Raw genomic sequence first — 21,039 nt, forward strand, 5'->3', positions numbered from 1 at the left:
CATCAGGTTTGTAGCTAGCCTTGTGCCATGTTTGAAGCATTTTGCCTGAGTCTTCTTAATAACCGTTTTGCCCTGGCATCTAGTACATACTAAGGACTGAGCCACATGAGATACCCTTGTGCCAGTTCAGCTTGATGCTTACTTTGGCAGTAAAAAGACCATTTCACAGTTCATAAAAGTAGCATTGACTTTGTTTTAGCACCTTGATGCAGAACCTTCCCCTGTGTAAAGCATATCTCTTTCTCTGTCTCCCTCTCTCCCTCTTGCCTCCCCTCCCCTCCCCTCTCTCTTTTTTTAGTAATACATTGTGTGTGGAATGTTTTGTAATGAATAGATGACCCTTAGTCAGCTTCTTTCATGTCTTCAACAATGAAAGATTAACTAGATTTTAGTCATTTGCCATTGATGTTTTGCCCTTTCATATCAGATAAAACCAGTCAGCAATGAATAGTTTTTATAAAATATTTCCCCCACATTGATTCATGCTAGGTACTTTGATGTGTTTAACCTTCAATAGATTTAATTATATTAGTAGCAGATAAAGCGCTAATGTGGAAATATTTTCATAAGCTCTTTGGAACATTGAGTTTTCCTACTTACGTAAATGCAGAGGAAAAGGTGTGCACACCCTGGAAGTGTTTGGCACCAGAGTAGGATTACCTACTTCCTTTCCCATTAAGCAAATACAATTTCCTAATTGGGACCACGTTGATGATATGCCTATGATGACATTGCTTACTATGAAATTGCTGTTGGCACCTGTTTAAAGACCTTAAAAAATAGTCAGCCAAAAATATTCAAAATTCTTTCACTAACAAGACAATAGTCATCATGAACTTTGGCACCCATAATAAACCCTGCAGAATAGCATGCATCAGTTTGGATCCAGACTTCCCTCGTGTTGGTGGGAGAATTCCTGGAGCAGAGTTCCATGGAGATGATGGGACACTCCTGCCAGCAGAAGGGGGAGAGGTAACATTTGCCAATTTCCACTCCCCCCTGCAGTCCCCCTCACCACCTCCCACAGTGTTTCAGAAGGCTCCCAAACATTCAGAAAGGAGGACATTGGGCCTGCAGGGAGAGAGGGTAATTGTCATGGCTCAGCCAGAGGATTCCTTATCAGTAGGTGGCTAAACCCCCACTACTTAGCAGAGTCCAGGACCCAACTAGATCTGGGAATTCTTGGGACTCTCAGACAAGATGGCCAGGGGATCATCTGTGCAGCAGGAGAGCTCATCCTCAGAAGCTGAGGTGCAACAGGCCCTGGATCCATGTGAGCAATGGTGCCTTAAATGGCAGATAGAAACACCACCCCATAACATGATCATTTTAAACAGTCAGCAAGAAGAGCACGGGAAGAATTGTATCACTTGTCTTAAAATCAAGATGGCCAACTTAATTGTCAGACAAAGTAGTCTTGTCAGCATTGATGAGCCGTTCTAAATCTCTAATACATTTGCAGCTGATTGGAGTCCAAAGAACAGCTACAGTTTTGATTCAGCTAAATAAGAGACTATCCAGCTGAATCCAAAAGTAACAATAGGTATTACCCTTATTTGGACCAACAAAAACATCACAGAGTAAGCAAGCTGACTACTTCAGGGGTCTTCTTCGAATGGATGAACAAGACCATCTACATTTTTTGACTTTCAGGTGCACTTTGAATGTTTGTAGGTGAAATATTCATGTTTCGATTTCAGTTCTGCTGAACAGGTGATATTATTTCCCCTTTCTAACGTTAGGAAATATTTGAGTTGTGCAGAACCGCTGCAGATATTTGCATGCATCTCTGTCACATAAAGAAACTGCAGTGATGACAATGTGAACGTCTGCTTTATGTATACTATCATAGTTATTGGCTGCCTATTCTTTACTTGCAAAAAGCTTTCAAAAAATTGAAAGCCATGCTGGTACGGCGTATACTGTTATGTATATGAAAAAAGCACATTTGAAGCAGAAGTCTAGCGATTCATAACATCTTCTGCTTTCATTCATGGCAGGTAAAAGGCTGCCTTGATGACACTTGAGTTTCTCTCCTACAGTCATGTACTGAATAAAGCACTTGATCTAGTTTGGTAGAAAAGGGCAAGATCTATAAATAGGTAACCGAGCTTTCCTCAGGATATGTAATTCATGGACTGGGTCTCACTCTTGGGGTCTTTTTTTAGAAGTAAGTGCAAATATGAACAAAAGGAAAGTTTTCAAAAAAAAAAAAAAGAGAGAGAAAAAGAATGATCTTTTAATGAGATTGAAACCCCAGGTACTTGAACTTCCTTTTGAGGTTGTACCAATAATCGCTTTCAAGCTATTTAAAACTGACCTTACATTTATCTGCAAGAGAGAAATGCGTGACCTTTTTTTGTGAAAGTGGTACCATTTTTCTGTCAACAAATGAAAGCAAATAATGCATTTTGCCATTGTAGCTTGGTTTTATATCAATATTCCCTTCATATAAACTTTTATCATTTCCAGCTTGGCAGGCTCAACTTGCAGTCCTTTCTTCCCTTTTATTGCCTTTGCCATTCTATTCTAGTGTAACCCAGCATGTTACTGCTTCAGACTTTTTCTCTTTCCTAACTTCTAATGCACCATTTATACTTCTCCAGTAATGCAAATTGCTGTCAGACGTACTGTAGTCAACGTTATATTGAGAAGGACACTCCAAATGCATTCATGCATGCATACATACATAGAACTGGAACTGGATTGGGTCACCTGGCTGGACCGTGGGCCATTTTAGAATCATAGAATTGTAGAGTTGGAAGAGACCTTGAGGGTCATCTAGTCCAATCCCCTGCAATGAAGGAATCTTAGCTAAAGCATTTATGACAGATGGCCATACAACCTCTGCTTAGAAACCTCCAAGGAAGGAGAGGCCACTACTTACTGAGGGAGTCTCTTCCACTGTCGAACAGCTGTCAAAAAGTTTTCCTGATGTTTAGTCGGAACCTTCTTGTTACTTGAAGTCATTGGTTTGTGTCCTACCCTCCAGAGCAGGAGAAAACAGGCTGGTTCCGTCTTCCATGCGGCAGCCCTTGAGATATTTGAAGATGGCTATCATATCTCCTCTCAGTCTCCTCTTTTCCAGGCTAAACATACCCAGCTCCTTCAACTGTTCCTCATAAGGCTTGGTTTCCAGACTCTTTTTCTTAAAAGGAAGATTTTGGTTTTATGATATTACCCTGAGATTCACTGCTTCACAGCTGGAATGCCTAATTCAATTACTGCTTCAAATAAATTTCATAAGAGCCTGCAGAAGCAGGTCAGTGGCTTAGTAGTCCAGCATCCTATGGCCAGCCAGATGCCTGTGGGAAGGCAGGACATGAGGACAACCACATACAACTGGTATTCAGAGGCATGATGCCTCTGACCGTGGAGGTAGAAAATAGCCATTGTGGCTAGTGGCCGTTGATAGCCTATTCCTCCAAGAATTTGTCTGATACCCAGGTGTCTTAGTATTTATATTTAGTATTTAAGATCACACTCTCAAGTAGCAAACTCAGTGCATCTATGCCAACAAAATCAGGAACACTGAGAAAGAAGCTGGCCCATGCAGATCTTGTATGAGGCCCAGGGTGGGAGTCTTGTTAGAATAAAGTTATAAACTTGCCTCCGGGACCTGGGGCAAGTGTACCTGGATGTCCCTTTGTCCCGCATAGGCCTGCAAGGAAGGGAGAGGTATTGGCGTATTCAGGTGAGCTCTTAAGTTTTATGAATCATTATCTATCTATCTATCTATCTATCTATCTATCTATCTATATCTGATTATGATGCAGCCCATACAAAAAACAACAACCACTGTTCGTTGGATGAATAAAAAAAGATGAAACACTGTGGATGAGCAGAATACATTCTAGTAGGCCATTGATGGTCCACTAAGAAGTATTTGATAAGATCTAAAGCTTTGGACCCAGTTATTGAGGCTTCATTGGTAACATTAAGTAAATGGTCCAAAGTGCTTAATCTGGGTTTATCATTGTTGACTCTCTCTCCCCCATTTTTAATGATTATTTCACATTTGGAGGAGATTGTAGAAAGCGGATCAGGTCTAGCATAGCTTTTTTCAAATATGTGATAAGAGATGGGAGGTTCTTAACTTTTAGGGAGAATCCCCCTATCATTAGGAGGAGATGAACTTCTCTGATTTCATTTTTATCATTCAGAATTTAAGGATAGGTGCTATGCCTACTAAATTTCCATAGCTGGAAAAATTGGTATACAAGGGAAAAGTATCGAAAGTATTTCTGCCTTAAGTAATACCCCATACTATATCTTACAATGAATTTAATGATAAATTGAGATGCTGTCTTCATGAATGATAGTTCCCAGTTGGCACCCATGTTCCTGCCGTGAACTGCTTATGGAGCTGCAGCATTGAAGTTGGCAAATTTTTATTTCGTTAGTTTTGTCTAGTATGTGCTTTTCTTAATCTGATTTTTTAAAAATAAGTATTTCCAGATCATACAGGCTGAGTGGATGGATCCTGGTAAAAAAAAGAAAGAAAAAGAGTCTTTTTGAGTTTTTGAGTTGAATCTTAGAAAACTAAATGGATTTTCCATTTTCTTTGAATTTATAGTGAAAGGAAATATTGCTGAAGTTTAACACTTGTACCCCGTGCTGTTTAAAATAACAGCTTGTTCAAACACAAATCATAATTTCAATTGCTGTGATATTTTAATTCTGTGATCCTATATTTTTTGTATTTCCAGTAGTTAAAAATATGAGTTTCTTGGGTGGGTGAGGGGAGAATGGGGCACTGACAGTCTTCCAGTTTTTTTGCAGGGAGTTTGCTTTATGTATAAAAGTTATTTCTTTACATGTTATTAAAGAAATAGCTTTGTGAGTCTTTTCATAGGAACGTATATGGTTCTGCAGGTAAGTACTAAAGGAGGAAAACAACAGAAATATAAAAGTTTGAATGGACGTTGAGATAAGTACTGGCTTATTTTAAGAAAACCATGTGAGAGGCCTTCATTAAACTGTAGGAAAAAAGTTCTTGTTTGGTCCTTGGAGAGCATATTATATGCAAGGCCTCTCATGTGGGTTGCCAAGTGTCAGTAGAATTCATACGCATTGCTTGTCTAATTACTGTAAATGTAGCATGTCCAGATACGGTTTAAAAGTTGGATGGGCGTTTGCTACTTCGTGAAAATTACTTACAGCCCTCCACAGGCAGCTGTTCACAGGTCCTTCACCTCTTCCCCAGAGATGCCAAGAAGACTCTGTTGTTAGACCTTGTCTTTTGTGGCAGGAGCAGTAAACATGACAGGTTGCTTGGGAGCCATCTGTTTTAATATGGTTGCTCCTTTGTATGCAGTAATGAACTTGAGATCTGTTTCTTGTCTGGCTTTATCGTAACAGTTTTCTTTGGTGTCACAACAGGTGGACGTCGACGGGATAAAACTTAGTGTGACTGGGGAGTGGAACTTGGCTTCAGCCCTGCTGTCTGTCAATGTAAATGGTGTTCAGAGGACTATACAGGTAAACATTCTTCTGCTACTGCTTTTTAAATACCTTTTATAGATCTGGAAATTTGGCTGCATTCCAGAATATATTTGCACATTCTTAACTTGCATTGAAGGCAGTGTGGGGAATCTTGCGCTGTTGCTATTTGGTTTGTATTTGCTGAGATCCATATGCACGTAGGAGGAGTATTTCTATGCACCATGTCACATTTTGTCTGATGGTTAAATCTTTTTGGATAATTTTTGAAGTCCTGGTAATTTATAAATTGAAATCCTGAGATTCTTATGATGGTAGACTTATGATTCACCTTTTAGGAAGCAGCTATCTTTCCCCAGAGGACTGACTCACACCCACGCTCTCTTCAGACTCAGTACATGTTCTGCCCACCTAATTAATGCTCCATTAAGCAATAATTAAGAAAGATCTCCCATGATGGATTGTTATTGTTAGGCCTTTCCTACCCACCATAGTGATGGGTGAGATCTCAATTCATTTTCAGATAGGGTCTACAATTACTGGTGTCATCGGAGAATCCTTGTCCTGGAGGCGGGATGACTTCTTTGGGAATAAAATGTTAAACTGACTCACTGTTATATCCTAATGTTAAATAGAGGCAATTGGGGTAATCCAAGTTACAGGGCACAAGTTTACACTATTAGCAGCAGTATGGCTTAAAATCATCCATATTTATATGAATTCATGTAATTGATATGTATGTCTGTCTTTACTAAATATGCAAAGGAGCATCATTTCCATAAGAACCAATCTACCATATTCACTTTATTAAAATATCTTGGTCTAATAGGTAAAATGTGTAAGCAGTTTAAGATGCTTCTCATTGCCCTGTTGGCCTGAAGATGCTTCCCTGTTAGTGAATATTCTGGTTCTAATAGTGGGAGAGCAAGGACTGATTTATATGATGGAAATAACCAATAGTCTGATAAGAACAAATGCTATAGAATCCTACTAAAGCACCTCTTAAAGGTAAAGGTAAAGGGACCCCTGACCGTTAGGTCCAGTCGTGGCCGACTCTGGGGTTGTGGCGCTCATCTTGCTTTAATGGCCGAGGGAGCCGGCGTACAGCTTCCGGGTCATGTGACCAGCATGACTAAGCCACTTCTGGCGAACCAGAACAACGCATGGAAACGCCATTTACCTTCCCGCTGGAGCAGTACCTATTTATCTACTTTCACTTTGACATGCTTTCGAACTGCTAGGTTGGCAGGAGCAGGGACCGAGCAACGGGAGCTCAGCCCGTCACGGGGATTCGAACCACCGACCTTCTGATCGGCAAGCCCTAGGCTCTGTGGTTTAACCCACAGCGCCACCCACATCCAAAGCACCTCTTAGCTGTCCCTTATTTTTATTTTATTGTGTTAGCTATTGCATATTATTATGATTTTTCCTGCGCATGGAGATATCCCTATAGAACTTGACAAAACTGTGCTCCCCTCTTCAGTGTGGTGGTGTGTGCACCCAGCAGTACAACTGGATGTGAGAGAATGAGAGGACTGTGTGCATATCTCCATATTCCCCATCCGTCGCTTCTACCCAGGCAAGCTCCACGAGCTCCATAGTTTGCCTGATTTGCCTGCGTAGAGAGGAAGAGCTGTCTGAGACTATAGGAGGAGTGCCAGGGTGGGCATCTTTTGTGCCCACCAGGGAATATGACAGAGCTCTCTTCAAGCTTAAGGGACATTCTTGCACGTGGGCACTGTGCCTGCTTGGGGAAGGGCCAGGCCAAAGTTTGAGAGAGTCCTGGACAAAGTGATCTCTGGCGATACCCCCTCCTCTGTTTTTGGATTCTCTCCTTGTTTGTAACCACCAAACACTCTAAGCTCCAAGTATAAGAACCAGCAAGTGACTGAGTCTAGCTGCAATTTAATTTCCCATAATATTGTGGAGTGATACTGCATCAAGGGCATTGTGGGAATATGGTAGCTAGACCCAGCTGTCCAATTCTGCTCAGGCTTTTTTTAATGGGGGCCCAGGGCAGACCTCAGCTGTGGGCCCTGCTGGGACACGTGGTCCCTGACAGCTGCCCAAGGATGCCAGGTGCTGGTTCTTGCCCTGTCGGGCCTAATCAGTTTTAGTAATATACATGTTTTTTTTAGGCACTGGAAAAAGTGTTGGGCATAACCCTGCCAAAGTTAAACACTTCTGCAAAGTTAATACTTAAAAAAATCATTGGCTGAATTGTGTTCATTGTTTGAAGCAAAAACATTTGCAACATTGTTAGTCACTGTCACTCTCATCTGACTGCCCCGAAATAATGTTTTCATTGTTCTCTTCAGCTGTAAAAATATGATCATATCCTTGTCATCTGGGTATTCCCATTCCTCATTCTAGGTAATTACTAGACTGATTATTACTGCCTACTTTCCAGCTCCGATGAGATGTAGAAAAGCCCATTGACTGAGTCTTTGGGTCATTTCCCCACATCACCGTAATGTAGTTATTCCTCTTTTAAATGATGCTTCTGTAATTTGCTGCTGCACTCTTCAGAGGAGTGGGATTTGAAAATAGTTTTTTTCAGAAGAGAATGATAGCACAATTCATTCTTGCATAGGTCAAGAATCATGTACAAGTGTGGTGTAGTGGTTAAGAGCGGTAGTCTCGTAATCTGGGGAACCGGGTTCGCGTCTCCGCTCCTCCACATGCAGCTGCTGGGTGACCTTGGGCCAGTCACACTTCTTTGAAGTCTCTCAGCCCCACTCACCTCACAGAGTGTTTGTTGTGGGGGAGGAAGGGAAAGGAGAATGTAAGCCGCTTTGAGACTCCTTAAAGGGAGTGAAAGGCGGGATATCAAATCCAAACTCTTCTTCTTCTTCTTCTTCTTTCTTGTTGAGGCTCTCTAAATCTACTCCACTGTTGAGGCTCTCTAAATCTAGAAGAAATTGGTTCGAATTTCAGATGAAAACCTATAAGAACAAGCACTGCAACAAGGGTTTGCATCTAACCATTTAACCTCACTTGTATATCAATTAAAGAAAAACCTGCAGTGGGGTATAGGTTTACTAAATCAAATTTTATGTTCATTGTATTCTTTAGCATAATTGTTGCATGGTTTCATGCCTGTCTCCATAAAGGTCAATAATTCATCTATAACAGTTGTGCCAGCAGCTCTTCTGGTTGTGAAACAACATAAATTTCCAATATAATTATGAATGAACATTTAGCTGCTTTCAGTTTCCTTAGGCTGTCAGTGTCAGTTCTGTGCCTTTTGAAATTGAGGCAGCATCTTCGTATCTACTTGCCCATCCAGACATATCCTAGCAGAATCATCTGATATCACTGTGTTCAGCTGGGCCACAAGATAATAAATTAAGGCCCAGTAGAAGAGGTGCAGAGACGCGGGTGGCACTGTGGGTTAACTCACAGAGCCTAGGGCTTGCTGATTAGAAGGTCAGCGGTTCGAATCCCCGTGACGGACTGAGCTCCCGTTGCTCGGTCCCTGCTCCTGCCAACCTAGCAGTTTGAAAGCACATCAAAGTGCAAGTAGATAAATAGGTACCGCTCCGGCGGGAAGGTAAATGGCGTTTCTGTGTGCTGCTCTGGTTCGCCAGAAGTGGCTTAGTCATGCTGGCCACATGATCCGGAAGCTGTACGCCGGCTCCCTCGGCCAATAAAGTGAGATGAGCGCCACAACTCCAGAGTCGGTCATGACTGGACCTAATGGTCAGTGGTCCCTTTACCTTTACCTAGAAGAGGAGCATCCCATGCTGTCCTGTGGAAGACAGTAATACTGCTACAACACTCCTCCTCCTGTCACCACCAAAGCAAACTTTCCCTCTCTCAGGTTCTCACCCATAGGTCTTCCTTCCTTCCTTCCTTCCTTCCTTCCTTCCTTCCTTCCTTCCTTCCTTCCTTCCTTCCTACCCTACTGTACAAATTCGGATGCTGTGTCGCAAATTATACTAAACAAAATTTGCCAAGAGCAAAGATGGAAAGGTCAACATTGCTTGTATAGCAAGAGTTGCTAAATAATTGGCACTTTGCAGCTGCTCCATAATCAGCATTTCTTGTATGCTCATTAAGTACATCATACTTTTCCATTCACACCTTGAAGTGTTCTGATTTTTGTATTTCAGATAATGTGTGTTGATTAGGGCACTCAACAAGTTTAGAGGAGTCATAAATCCTGTTGAAATAGGCCTATGCTAGCTGTTACAAATATCTGGATTCTTTTCAACAACTGCAGTGTTTTCCAGACAAGAATCTATTAGCGGAATCTGATGCCAAGGTTTCTAAGCCACACAATGTAGCCTCAGCTCCAGAAGAGCCTTAAAAAACATTGAACGAATTAAAGTATGCAATCTGAATGTGAAACTGCCCCTGAAATCAAAAGCATTGTTCCTGGGTAGGCTTCTTTGGGCACTTGCCAAAGGCCACAACCTGCAGGGGCCCTGCTGTCAATCTCCAGAGTCTTCTGGCCCTGCTGCAACACCTCCTTGTTGTCCCTGCCTATTCATAGAATCATAGAGTTGGAAGGGATCTTGGAAGGGAATTCATAGAGTTGGAAGGGATCTTGGAAGGGAATTCATAGAGTTGGAAGGGATCTTGGAAGGGAATTCTGATCCAGCCCCTTGCAATGCAGGAATATGCAGGTGGCCCATATGGGAATCAAATATGCAACCTTGGCATTATTAGCACCATGCTCTAACCAACTGAACTAACCAGTAGTGCACTTTCTCTCTCTCTCTCTCTCTCTCTCTCTCTCTCTCTCTCTCGCTCTATTTTTAATAATGATATTTTTAATTGCCCAAACAACACTAACAGCAGCAGCAACAAAATAACATCTAATAAAAGCAGGGGGTGGGTGGTAGGCAGTTTAAAAAACAAACCAAAAAACTTGTGTACCACAATACATTGAATTTTACCTTCAGTTACAGGTAGTGAGCGCTAAAGTCCTGACACGGTCTTCCAGGTGATTTGGAGGATGTTTCTGCTTCCTGTTCAGTGTTAGAAACTCCCATTGTTCTAGGCACATTTTGCAACAGGGAATCTCATTAGTGTGAGCTCTGGGCGCAGTACTGCGCCTAAGATTTCAGATTAAAACTTCAGAGTGGAAGGAAAGGAGGACCTTTTTCTGCCTCCCCCACTTCCAGCCACTCTTGGAAGACTGGAGAAGAGACCCTCTTAAGAATATTAGGGGGGTGGGCAGGGGAAGGACTAGATCATGTGAAAAATGAACATAATATTTTAGCTGCAGTCCATTCCTTTTCAGCTTTGTATTCTTGTTATATAAAAAAAGTGTGCCTAGACATTCTGTTGTTGTGCCCATAACCTAGGTTTAAGGTGCCATGTAGGTCCTAGATTTCATATCTCTGTTTCTAACACTGTTCCTGTTCACTCACCCTCCCTGAGTATGCAAGCAGTAACAAGTACAAGGAGATGGAGCAGCAGTGTCTGCTTCCCTTGAGCGTTCCCTCTGGAGCCAGCATTGTATGAACTGGTTCATCAGGGGACCATATTTGCAATGCAGTGTCTCGGGCTTGCATGGGAAACATCTGCTTATTGGGTTCTATCCCTTTCGAGCACCCAGGACAGGGATATGTGGTTGGTTGACTTGCATGTCTCTTCTCTCTCCTTCATCCTTCAGTTTAGTCCCTGCCTCCACTAAAGCACATATTGTTTCCCTCTTTGTTTTTCTTTCTCTCCTTCCTTAGCTTCTTATATTTCTCTTTTCCCCATCTCTCATTTACTCATTTTTTAAATGACAAGGACCTGTTGCCTTTTCTCTCCCCCCCCTTCTTTCTCCTACTCCCAACCCACCCTGGCTGGAAAATGGCTCCTACTAGTAAGTACTTTGCAAAACCAGGGAAAAACCCCAGTCAGTGCTGCTGACTAGTTTGCAAAACCTGGGGTGGTGGTGGTGAAATCAATGACAAGATGTTTAATGTGGGAGAAGGTCATTCCATTAAAAAAATTAGATTCAATTTTGACAGCTTATCAAGTATTCTGTACCTGTTTGTTTTGGCATACGGTTGCTTCATTGTAAGCAGCTGGTACTTTGTTCTCCTTTGCTGTTTCCAAAACTTGATTGTGTTTCTCCCAGTCTGTGGGGAAAAGTGTATATTCCTGTTTCCCTTACAAACATAAATGTCAGGATTTTTGTATGAAATTTTGTTTCCCATATTTTCCACTCCATTAATCATTTTAGTTGAAATATGTCAAGACTTGGCACATTCTCCTATGTTTCCTGTGGTTGTAAAGATTGGAGTGCCACTAAATGACCCATCAGCTGAGAAAAAGAGATTTTGAAGAAGGTGTTGCTTCATAAAGTGTTGCTATAGATCATGGATAGACAAACTAAGGCCCAGGGGCCAGATCTGGCCCAATTGCCTTCTAAATCCGGCCTGCAGACGGTCCGGGAATCAGCATATTTTTACATGACTAGAATGTGTGTTTTTATTTAAAATGCATCTCTGGGTTATTTGTGGGGCATAGGAATTGGTTCTTTTTTCAAAATATAGGCCGGCCCCACACAAGGTTTGAGGGACAGTGGACCGGCCCCCTGCTGAAAAGGTTTGCTGATCCCTGCTATAGAGGATGTCTAGAAGGAAGACTTTCTGCCAGTAAACATTGCTTTGTACAGAGCAGATTGTCTGTGCTGCAGATCTTTAAAATATTTTAGATAACATACATAGCTTTGCAATTATTCTATTTTCCTGTGTGCTTAGAACTTCATAGATGTAACGGATACCTGTTCCTCCACCTTACTTTATCTAAATAGCTTTAAGCACCTGTGCTTTTCAAATTTTTCACTGCTACAAATTCACAGATTATTTTTGAGACCTCCTAGTAGCTCGTGATGTAGGCTTAGGCATGAGATGGACACCAAGTAGAGTCAAGATTCGCTATTATGTATATAAGGGAATACTGATATTTACACTGGGATCTTGAAGGTGCTCGTTGACAGTTTGTGGAGACTCAAGATACACTGGCACTGACAGCAGCTTCTAAGTGGCTTTTATTTACCTGAGGCCAAATTCCTTAACCCTCCACCCCAGCCAAATTTTCCCACATCCCAGTCCAGCGGCTAGGGACAAACTGCCTCCGGATTGTACTTCTGGCTGCTTGGTTGATTTGGCTGACTTAAAAACCCTACATGTCTAACCTTCCTCTGCTAAGACTTTTCAGAGGCAGCCTCTCAGACTAACACCAGCTTCCATCTTATGATCTTTACCAGACAAGTATTAATATGACACTGGGTATTAATATTCTCTGGGGAGTTCTCTACACACCCTTCATCAACTCCTTTTATTACCACTCCTCAGCTGACCAATGTCAACTGTGTTCCTCACCGTTAGTTACCTCCCAACTGAGTAGAGCCTCCAGCCAGTCTGCTGTCACCCAGACCTATTAGACTGAATCTGCCTGTTCCAGGTAATAAATTGCCAAAGTGACGGTCTCTTTCTCCACTCTGAACTTTTCACCAAGCAGTTATGGCCAGTGGTATAGTAGGCCTCAGACATGGACAAACACACAGGTCACATACTATTTTTTGCTTCAAACGTGAACATAAACAGACATTTATATAACATTTCCCTACAAGGCTTTATGCTTTTTTGGGTTAATTACATAGAGTGATGTTCCTGTAATTTTAAATATTAAATTTGGCATGGGGGAATTCAGATTCAAATCCTTGGAAAGTTGTGAAACTCGTTGCTATCTCTCTGCATAATCTACCTTGCAGGGTTATGGTGAGACTAAAATACCATGTGGAAAATAAGGAACTAACAATTAAAATACCATATGTCAAAACTTCTCAAAGAACATTTGCCGTTCATGACTTTTGTAGTCCAATTTACTGTTAATATATTCTACGCTAATCTCTGCCCTCTTAATGGTTTATTGTGTGAAAACAGAAGGATCAGGCTTCTTGCTTTGAATATGAGCGATTTTTCATCTTTGTTTCAAAGTGGAGGTGAACCTGCTTTTTAATGAGAATGTTAATCTTGTAGGGGAAGTGTAAATGAGGATCTTGAGAATTACTACTGCTACTGCATCACCCTGCCCAGGCATGCTGGCTTGCCCTCCCAATTGAGTGGGCTGGTGCATGCATCCTTGAAAATTAGGGGGGCCCTCTTAGATGGCACCCCCTGCCCCTCCCCCAAGTAGTTCAGGGCGGCATGGAGAGTCGTCCCCTACCCCTATCCTTGCATCAGCCCTGAGCCTTATGCCTGATTGGAGATTTGGACTTGCATCTCTTCAGTTTTAATACTCTAACCGCTAATCTGTATTGGCTCCAAGTAGAGTCCTGGGTCAGTTTGCACATAAGGCTAAGCCAAACCTAGAGCCACTTCCCTCTTTGCTGCTGTCCTGCAACCCATTATAGTCAAACCTGAGCTTATGGTTTGCCTTGCTCCAGAGATAATCATGAGCTGTAGCCAAGGTTTGTTCTATGACTTACTGCTCCTAGTTTGTCTGTGAAATGCAAACCACAAGCCTGGGTGTGGACACAGCACTAAGCCAAATTGTGGCTTAACTGGTTAGCACCGCAGTAGCGGGACCAGGTGAGTAGCAAAGTGGCTGCAGTTTTTAGCATGAATACCTTCACATTTACCTGTTCATGTTAAGCCGTGGTTAGGCTTAGCGTTGCATGCAAACTCAGCCTATTTCTGAAGTAAATAACTTTGTGTATATGTATCCTTGTCTCACAAAATGTAACTTTGCTAGCACTCTGGAATGGGGGCAACTATCGCTTCTGTTTATAGAACATAATGTAATTGCTGTTCCTTGGTTTCTTCTAGTGCCTTTCCCGTGATGCAGGTGGAAATCTTAGCATTCAGTTCCTTGGCACAGTGGTGAGTACTAATATCTGCTTTCTCTCTGTGTGTTTGTATGTGGACTTTTTGTAATCAGTTTTATGCTTGTGAAGTGCTTAGAACCCAATTTGGCAATTCAGCAGCATATAAATTAAGAAATAACAGCAACACTAGGTTATTTTGAACCACCATGAGACCTGTGGGTATAGGGCAGTATAATAATAAAATAATAATAATATGCATTTCTGAACCAATTAATGTTTTAAATATCTCTAAGCAGTATACACTATGTACAGTATAAAAACAATATCCATTATAACGAAAATCCAACCTAAATTCAACCTTGTCATTCTGTGAATAAAATAGAAATTTACTTTTAATGCTACACACACACACACACACACACACAGAGAGAGAGAGAGAGAGAGAGAGAGAGAGAGAGAAACTCATTGCGTGTTGGGCTTCCCTAACACAGCTCAACTGTTTATGCAGCTTGTTTGTTTTGAAACTGGAACCAACATGCTCAAAACATTATATCTGCAGAGTTGCATATTACATGCAAATGTATGTAACAAAATCCTGAAGGATGCTTCTGTGGAAAATCAACTTTGGAAAGAGGAAGTTCAGAGCCAGAGTAGAGGAGGATCAGCTTTAGTGGGGTTCGAAGTTCAAGGAAAGAAAATATTAGATTATATTAAGAAACCTGTTAAAGAGGATGAAACTTGATATGTGGGAACTTTAAAATGCAGTTGTTTGTAATTACATTTATAAACATCAAGGATGGGTGAGTGGGAAGTCATTAGTATTTTAAACAGGATTATAATTATTTAGTATTAAGATGCCATTTTGAATCTTGAAACCAAATAAAATATTAATATCAAAGCTTTAGGCTTTACTCACCTGCTACTTTCCCCCTGCTGCCCTCCTCAAGGAAATCTTGAAGGTTGTTTGATGGGGAACATCTGGAATTACGCTGGAAGAAAATCAACTTTAGGGCAGATTCAGAGGGAAAGCAGCATGCAGGGAAAATATTAATCTCCCCTTTCCTTTTTCTCTGCACCCACATGATTGATTGTTGCTAAACTAACCATACACTTGTAAGTGTATATGTGCAACACAAATTTGTTGTGTTCACATTACAAAAACATACAAGTGCAGCTGCACATAATAAAATGAGTTTGCAGTATAATACTGTCAAAGTGCAGAAGCAAATATTCATATAGAGTCGAGAATACTTGGAAATGCTCTGTTCACAGCACAAATTTGCAAGTTGTTCAGAATTGTGTGTGCATTGATCATGACATATTTATCTTGTTAAGGGTTACATAAAACACATAGTAGTCAGGTCCTCTTCTGGACTGCTGGGCATGCATAGTCCCCCCCTACCCCTATCCTTGCATCAGCCCTGAGCCTTATGCCTGATTGGAGATTTGGACTTGCATCTGTTCAGTTTTAGTCCTCTTCTGGACGGCTGGGCCCTGGTAACAGTGGTGTAGCATGGGTTGTCAGCACCCGGGGCAAGGCAAGTAATTTGCGCCCCCTAACCCGTGGATTTGCGCCCCCTAACCCTACCCCCCAGATGTTGCGCCCGGTGCGGCCGGCCCCCCCTGCACCCCCCACGCTGCGCCACTGCCTGGTAATTCGTACTAGCTTCCTCCCATTCATATATAGTTCTGCCCAAAGACAGATTGGTTGGGAAGGAATTAAAAACATATCGTATGGTTTTAAAACTGTTGCGTTCTGCCATACTTAGGCATGTGGTATAATTTGAACCTCTCCAGACAGTGGAGGAGAAATGAATACCCCTGCCTCTTTTAAACAGGATTGTCACCACTGCAGCTTGACTTGTAGAAGAATATTCCTTTATATGGTTCTGAAGCTTAACCAGGGAGCTTAATGAAACAAAATAAAAATGAAATAGATAAACCTAATTTAAATCTCACAAAGTACATTTTAAATTAAGTTTTTATTGATAATAAATATGCTTCATTTCTCATTATTCTTTTAAGCTTCAGTGATATCAGTAAAATAAACATGTTTTTACAAAGCTTTAGCATGAAGTATGCTATTAATATGACCCTTGGCACACCACCACAATTAGATTTCAAAGCAAGCATTTAAGATGTAACAGCGATTAATGACAACCATCGAAAACAATTTTGAACTCCATCAGTTTAACTCAGGAGGGTAAACTTAATATGATAATTTATCTAGTTGAATTGTATCAGCTTAGCAGGAAAGTATGCAAATGTGTGACCCTTACCTAGCATCTAAATGGCTGCTGTGCTGGTAAATTTATCAGTTCCATTAATGAACTTTGGGGAACTTTGGAATTTTCAGCATTTGTACCCTTGGAGGCTGAAAACCAAACCTGATCTCATACTGGGACCATTCTGGTCTGCATATTTACATAATTTGCTGCTGCTACTAATATGACAGCAAGACGCAAATAACTGTTTCTAATAATATCAGATGGAGTTGTAGAGGACAGCATTTTAATGTAGTAAAAGACCTCCCTGTGGGGTTGTTATTGCCACTATAGAACAGCAGTTACACAGTTGCAACAATAGTCTCTTAATTGATTCGTTTAATTAGCAAGAGATGAAGCTTGTGCTGCATCGTCATCTGAGATCATGGGGGATGATACACAAAGACTGTTTTTGACACACGGTTCTGTACGCTTAACATGTATAGTGAATGAAAAGTTCCTAGCCCAATAGAGCAGTTGCTTTAAGATGTGCATAAGACCGTACAAAGTGTTCACCCTGGATAAATTGTCATTAAGACTATTAGACACCTTCAAAATCCTTGATAGAAATTCCAAATGGATCTGGTATTTATCTTAAATATGCAAATCTAAGATTTGTAGGGTTTGTGGATTATTTTGAAGCATCAGTGCATTTAGCAGTTCTCTTGATCTGGTCTTGGACAAATAAGGTCAGATTAATAAAACTGGCCATCTGCCTTGTGACTCTGTTCTAGTCGCATTGCTTCCTTCTCCCCCCTCCTTTCCTCCCTCTGGATATGAAATGCGTTTGACCACATTGTCCAGTGTGTGGTATGGGCCTAGTCAGAGCCAGAGCTTTTGTACTTGGGTTTCCCTAGGGGCTCCTTATGAATTTAGTAATATATGATGTTTGCAACTGTAAAAGGAAGTAGATTTTGGCATGTAGAAAATATATGCAACTTTCATATTACTCCACTTTTATTGTTTAAGATTGAAGTCCTTATTTTTAGGATAGACCGATGTTGCTAAATACACACTACCCTCAAATTCTACCTGGTTCTTTTTTATTTTTTAAATTTTTGCAAAGTGCTACTAATTATTCCTATTGCATCTGAAATGCCATTTTATTTTGGGAGACATTTTATTTCTATTTTTTTCAGAAATGCTTTTACACATATGGTCTGAGCGTGGAATATTTTTTATTCTGGAAACTTAGCATTTGTAAAAATGTGATCTCTGTGATTTGTTTCACCTGAACTGTGATGATGATGGGCAGGAGGATAGGTCAGACCCATCTCTTTGCTGAATATTGGTCAGTGAAATTAGTAAAATTGGGTGTAATAATTCATTCCGGAAGTAAAGGAAAGGTAATTTCAGTAGTATTTTGACTATTTTTCTGAACTATGCAGTGCATACATATTTCTCCCTCTGTTTGTGTTTGGAATGGCCCTAAGACCATTAGCTGAATGCCAGTTAAGTTTACCAGTTCAGTACTATGGTGAAGGAAATTTCAAGAAACAGACCATATATAAGGTTGAAGGGAAGGAATGGTCATTATTTGCCCACTTATTTCCTAAGTAAATGAAACAACAGGCGCAAGGGTGGGGAATATTACAGATACTGAATTTCCTTTGCCATAGCAATGAAAGGGTAACTTTCATTAGCATTTAGCAAAGGCCTATTTATGAGGTTTTAATAGAGAGCCAAGAGGCAGTTAAAATATGTTAAGTAAATTAAAAATAAGATTATTCATCTCTTCAGCTTGGCCAAGTTTATCCTTGCCATTTTATATTTATTGAGTATCATGCAGCGCTATCCAGTGTTTTTTCTCTCCAGAGGAAGTAACAAAGCAGAGCTTTTGTGGTAGGTCTTGATTAGCATAGGAAATATCATGCACGTGTGGTCCATCTCCTGAATATCAGTCCAAAGCTCAGTAAACATTAGCATAGCAAATTGTAATGTGAGTAGCACATTCATACAGGTTCCTTCCTGTGTCTCTTGCTTATCTGGGGGGGAAAGGCTAAGAAGTTGTAATGGGGATGTAACAAAGAAATTCAGTAATAACAAAGTTGGAATACAAGTAGTGCTTTAGTGCCCTAGAACTGGAGTATATAAGGACATTGTGCAGGAGCAAATTTCAGCAAGATTCTTAACCCCTTCTAGTGATTGTTCCTATATTATAACTTACAGTAAGTTCCTTTGTGATACACAGGAGGAGACAAAAATTGCTAGTAATACTTTAAACACCTCTGTTCAAAATAAGTGATCTCTGGGTGTTTTTTAAGCACATACACATTTGGAGACAATGTAAGACAAAATATAAAGTGAATTTTGGTGTAAGTATTTATAGGGATCGTCTTGACTAGCATTAAACAGAGGCACGGGAATATTGGATGATTCTTTTTCTAAGCACTTCGAACTGTCAATCCTGAATTTAAGGAGGGAATGGAATTACTGGTTCTTCTCTGAGAAGGGATGGAATAAAACTGCACACACTGTTCAGAATGAAGAGTTGTGACAGGCTGATACTTCTTAACCTGTCAAAATCCAGCTGGAAGGGGGTGGAAGCTGTAGAGAAGGTTAAGCACAGATTAGCATCAGACATGAGTGGATTCTGTTGTGTATGTATTTTATCGGCTTTTCCTAAAGAAATAAGGAACTGTAGAGCCAAGGGACTGATTAAATAGGATCCATATCCCAAATGTCAAGCATGTTTTCCCAAGCACCAATTTGGAATCTTGACCTCCTTGACCCTTAGGGTCAGGTGATCTTCCAGTTGGGTGATAGTATAATTTCAGAAAATAAATGAAGAGATGCCTGCCAGGCTCCCAGCCTCTCCCACATACAGGTGAAACTCGGAAAATTAGAATATAATGGAAAAGTACATTTATTTCAGTAATTCAACTTAAAAGGTGAAACTAATATATAAACTAATATATGAGATAAACTCATGACATGTAAAGTGAGATATGTCAAGCCTTTATTTGTTATAATTGTGATGATTATGGCGTACAGCTGAAGAAAACCCAAATTAACAATATCAGAAAATTAGAATATTAAATGAAATCAGCACAACAAGGACTGCAAATAGAGCAATATTGGACCTCTGAGAAGTAGAAGCATGCACATGTACTCAGTGCTTGGTTTGGGCCCCTTTTGCATCAATTACTGCCTCAATGCGGCGTGGCATGGATGCTATCAGCCTGTGGCACTGCTGAGGTGTTATGGAAGACCAGGAAGCTTCAATAGCAGCCTTCAGCTCTTCTGCATTGCTCGGTCTCATGTCTCTCATCTTTCTCTTGGCAATGCCCCATAGATTCTCTATGGGGTTCAAGTCAGGCGAGTTTGCTGGCCAATCAAGCACAGTAATCCCATGGGCATTGAACCAGGTTTTGGTACCTTTGGCAGTGTGGGCAGGTGCCAAAGTCCTGCTGGAAAATGAAGTCAGCATCCCCATAAAGCTTGTCTGCAGAAGGAAGCATGACGTGCTCCAAAATCTCCTGGTAGACGGCTGCGTTGACCCTGGACTTAATGAAGCACAGTGGACCAACACCAGCTGATGACATGGCTCCCCAAATCTCTTTTCTGATGAGAGCAGCTTTTGCATCTCATTTGGAAACCAAGGACCCAGAGTCTGGAGGAAGAATGGGAAGGCACACAATGCCAGATGCTTGAAGTCCAGTGTGAAGTTTCCACAGTCTGTGGTGATTTGGCAACCCTGCTGCATTTTGAAAGGCACTAGTGTAATTTATTTTTTCATCCTGTGCTGCTGACTGCTTCACTAGGTTCCCTTTTACATGGTGTAAAAGTAGGCTTTGTGTGCCTGTAGCATTAGCAGTGATTGTCACATGTCCACTTTCTGCTAATTGTGATGCTATTTGCATAATGAGTACAGCAGCAACGTCTACAGCAAAGATCTCAGTGTAACTGTTGTTTTTCATGTATCTCCCAACTTTTCCTTGTGACATTACCATAGTGCCACTTAATGTAGGTTCCATGCTGACCGAGCATGCTTTTGTATGTTCCTTCCTTTTGTCCATGGAATAAGGTAGAGGAGTCCTACCTTATCAACAACACACATTGTTCCCTCAGGTGCAGTCCGTGTACTTGTAGTCTGAGTAACAATTGGCAGTCAAGACTTCTGGAGTTTTCTTTAGAGTGGACTTACCACTCTTCCTCATAAGCTGTGCTTCATCCACAACCCACACTATAAGTATTCTTTAAATCCCTACAACTGTCTGTCTTTTGAGAAAACTAAGTGCATTCTCTATGAGAGAAGTGTGTGCCCACTGGTGAGTTTCATTTGCAATGACAGCACCTTTCTTTGACATATGCATTGCAATAAAAGGTAAAGGTAAAGGGACCCCTGACCATTAGGTCCAGTCGTGGCCGACTCTGGGGTTGGGGTGCTCATCTCATTTTATTGGCTGAGGGAGCCGGCGTACAACTTCCGGATCATGTGGCCAGCTTCTGGCAAACCAGAGCAGCGCACGGAAACGCCGTTTACCTTCCCGCTGGAGCGGTACCTATTTATCTACTTGCACTTTGACGTGCTTTCAAACTGCTAGGTTGGCA

At 41.2% G+C, this 21,039-nt stretch overlaps 1 protein-coding gene across 1 annotated transcript in view; it reads left to right on the forward strand.

The window, feature by feature from the left end:
- The window catches only part of PCCA (propionyl-CoA carboxylase subunit alpha), a 230,486-nt gene that overhangs the window by 162,250 nt on the left and 47,197 nt on the right, over nt 1–21,039 (forward strand). Inside the window, exons 20-21 of the mRNA XM_083501215.1 lie at nt 5,383–5,481; nt 14,223–14,276. Of these exons, the coding sequence (XP_083357341.1) occupies nt 5,383–5,481; nt 14,223–14,276 (153 nt within the window). The remainder of the gene's footprint in view (nt 1–5,382; nt 5,482–14,222; nt 14,277–21,039) is intronic.

The sequence above is a fragment of the Podarcis liolepis genome (assembly GCF_965112155.1).
Source record: "Podarcis liolepis genome assembly, chromosome: 4".
Lineage (NCBI taxonomy): Eukaryota > Metazoa > Chordata > Lepidosauria > Squamata > Lacertidae > Podarcis > Podarcis liolepis.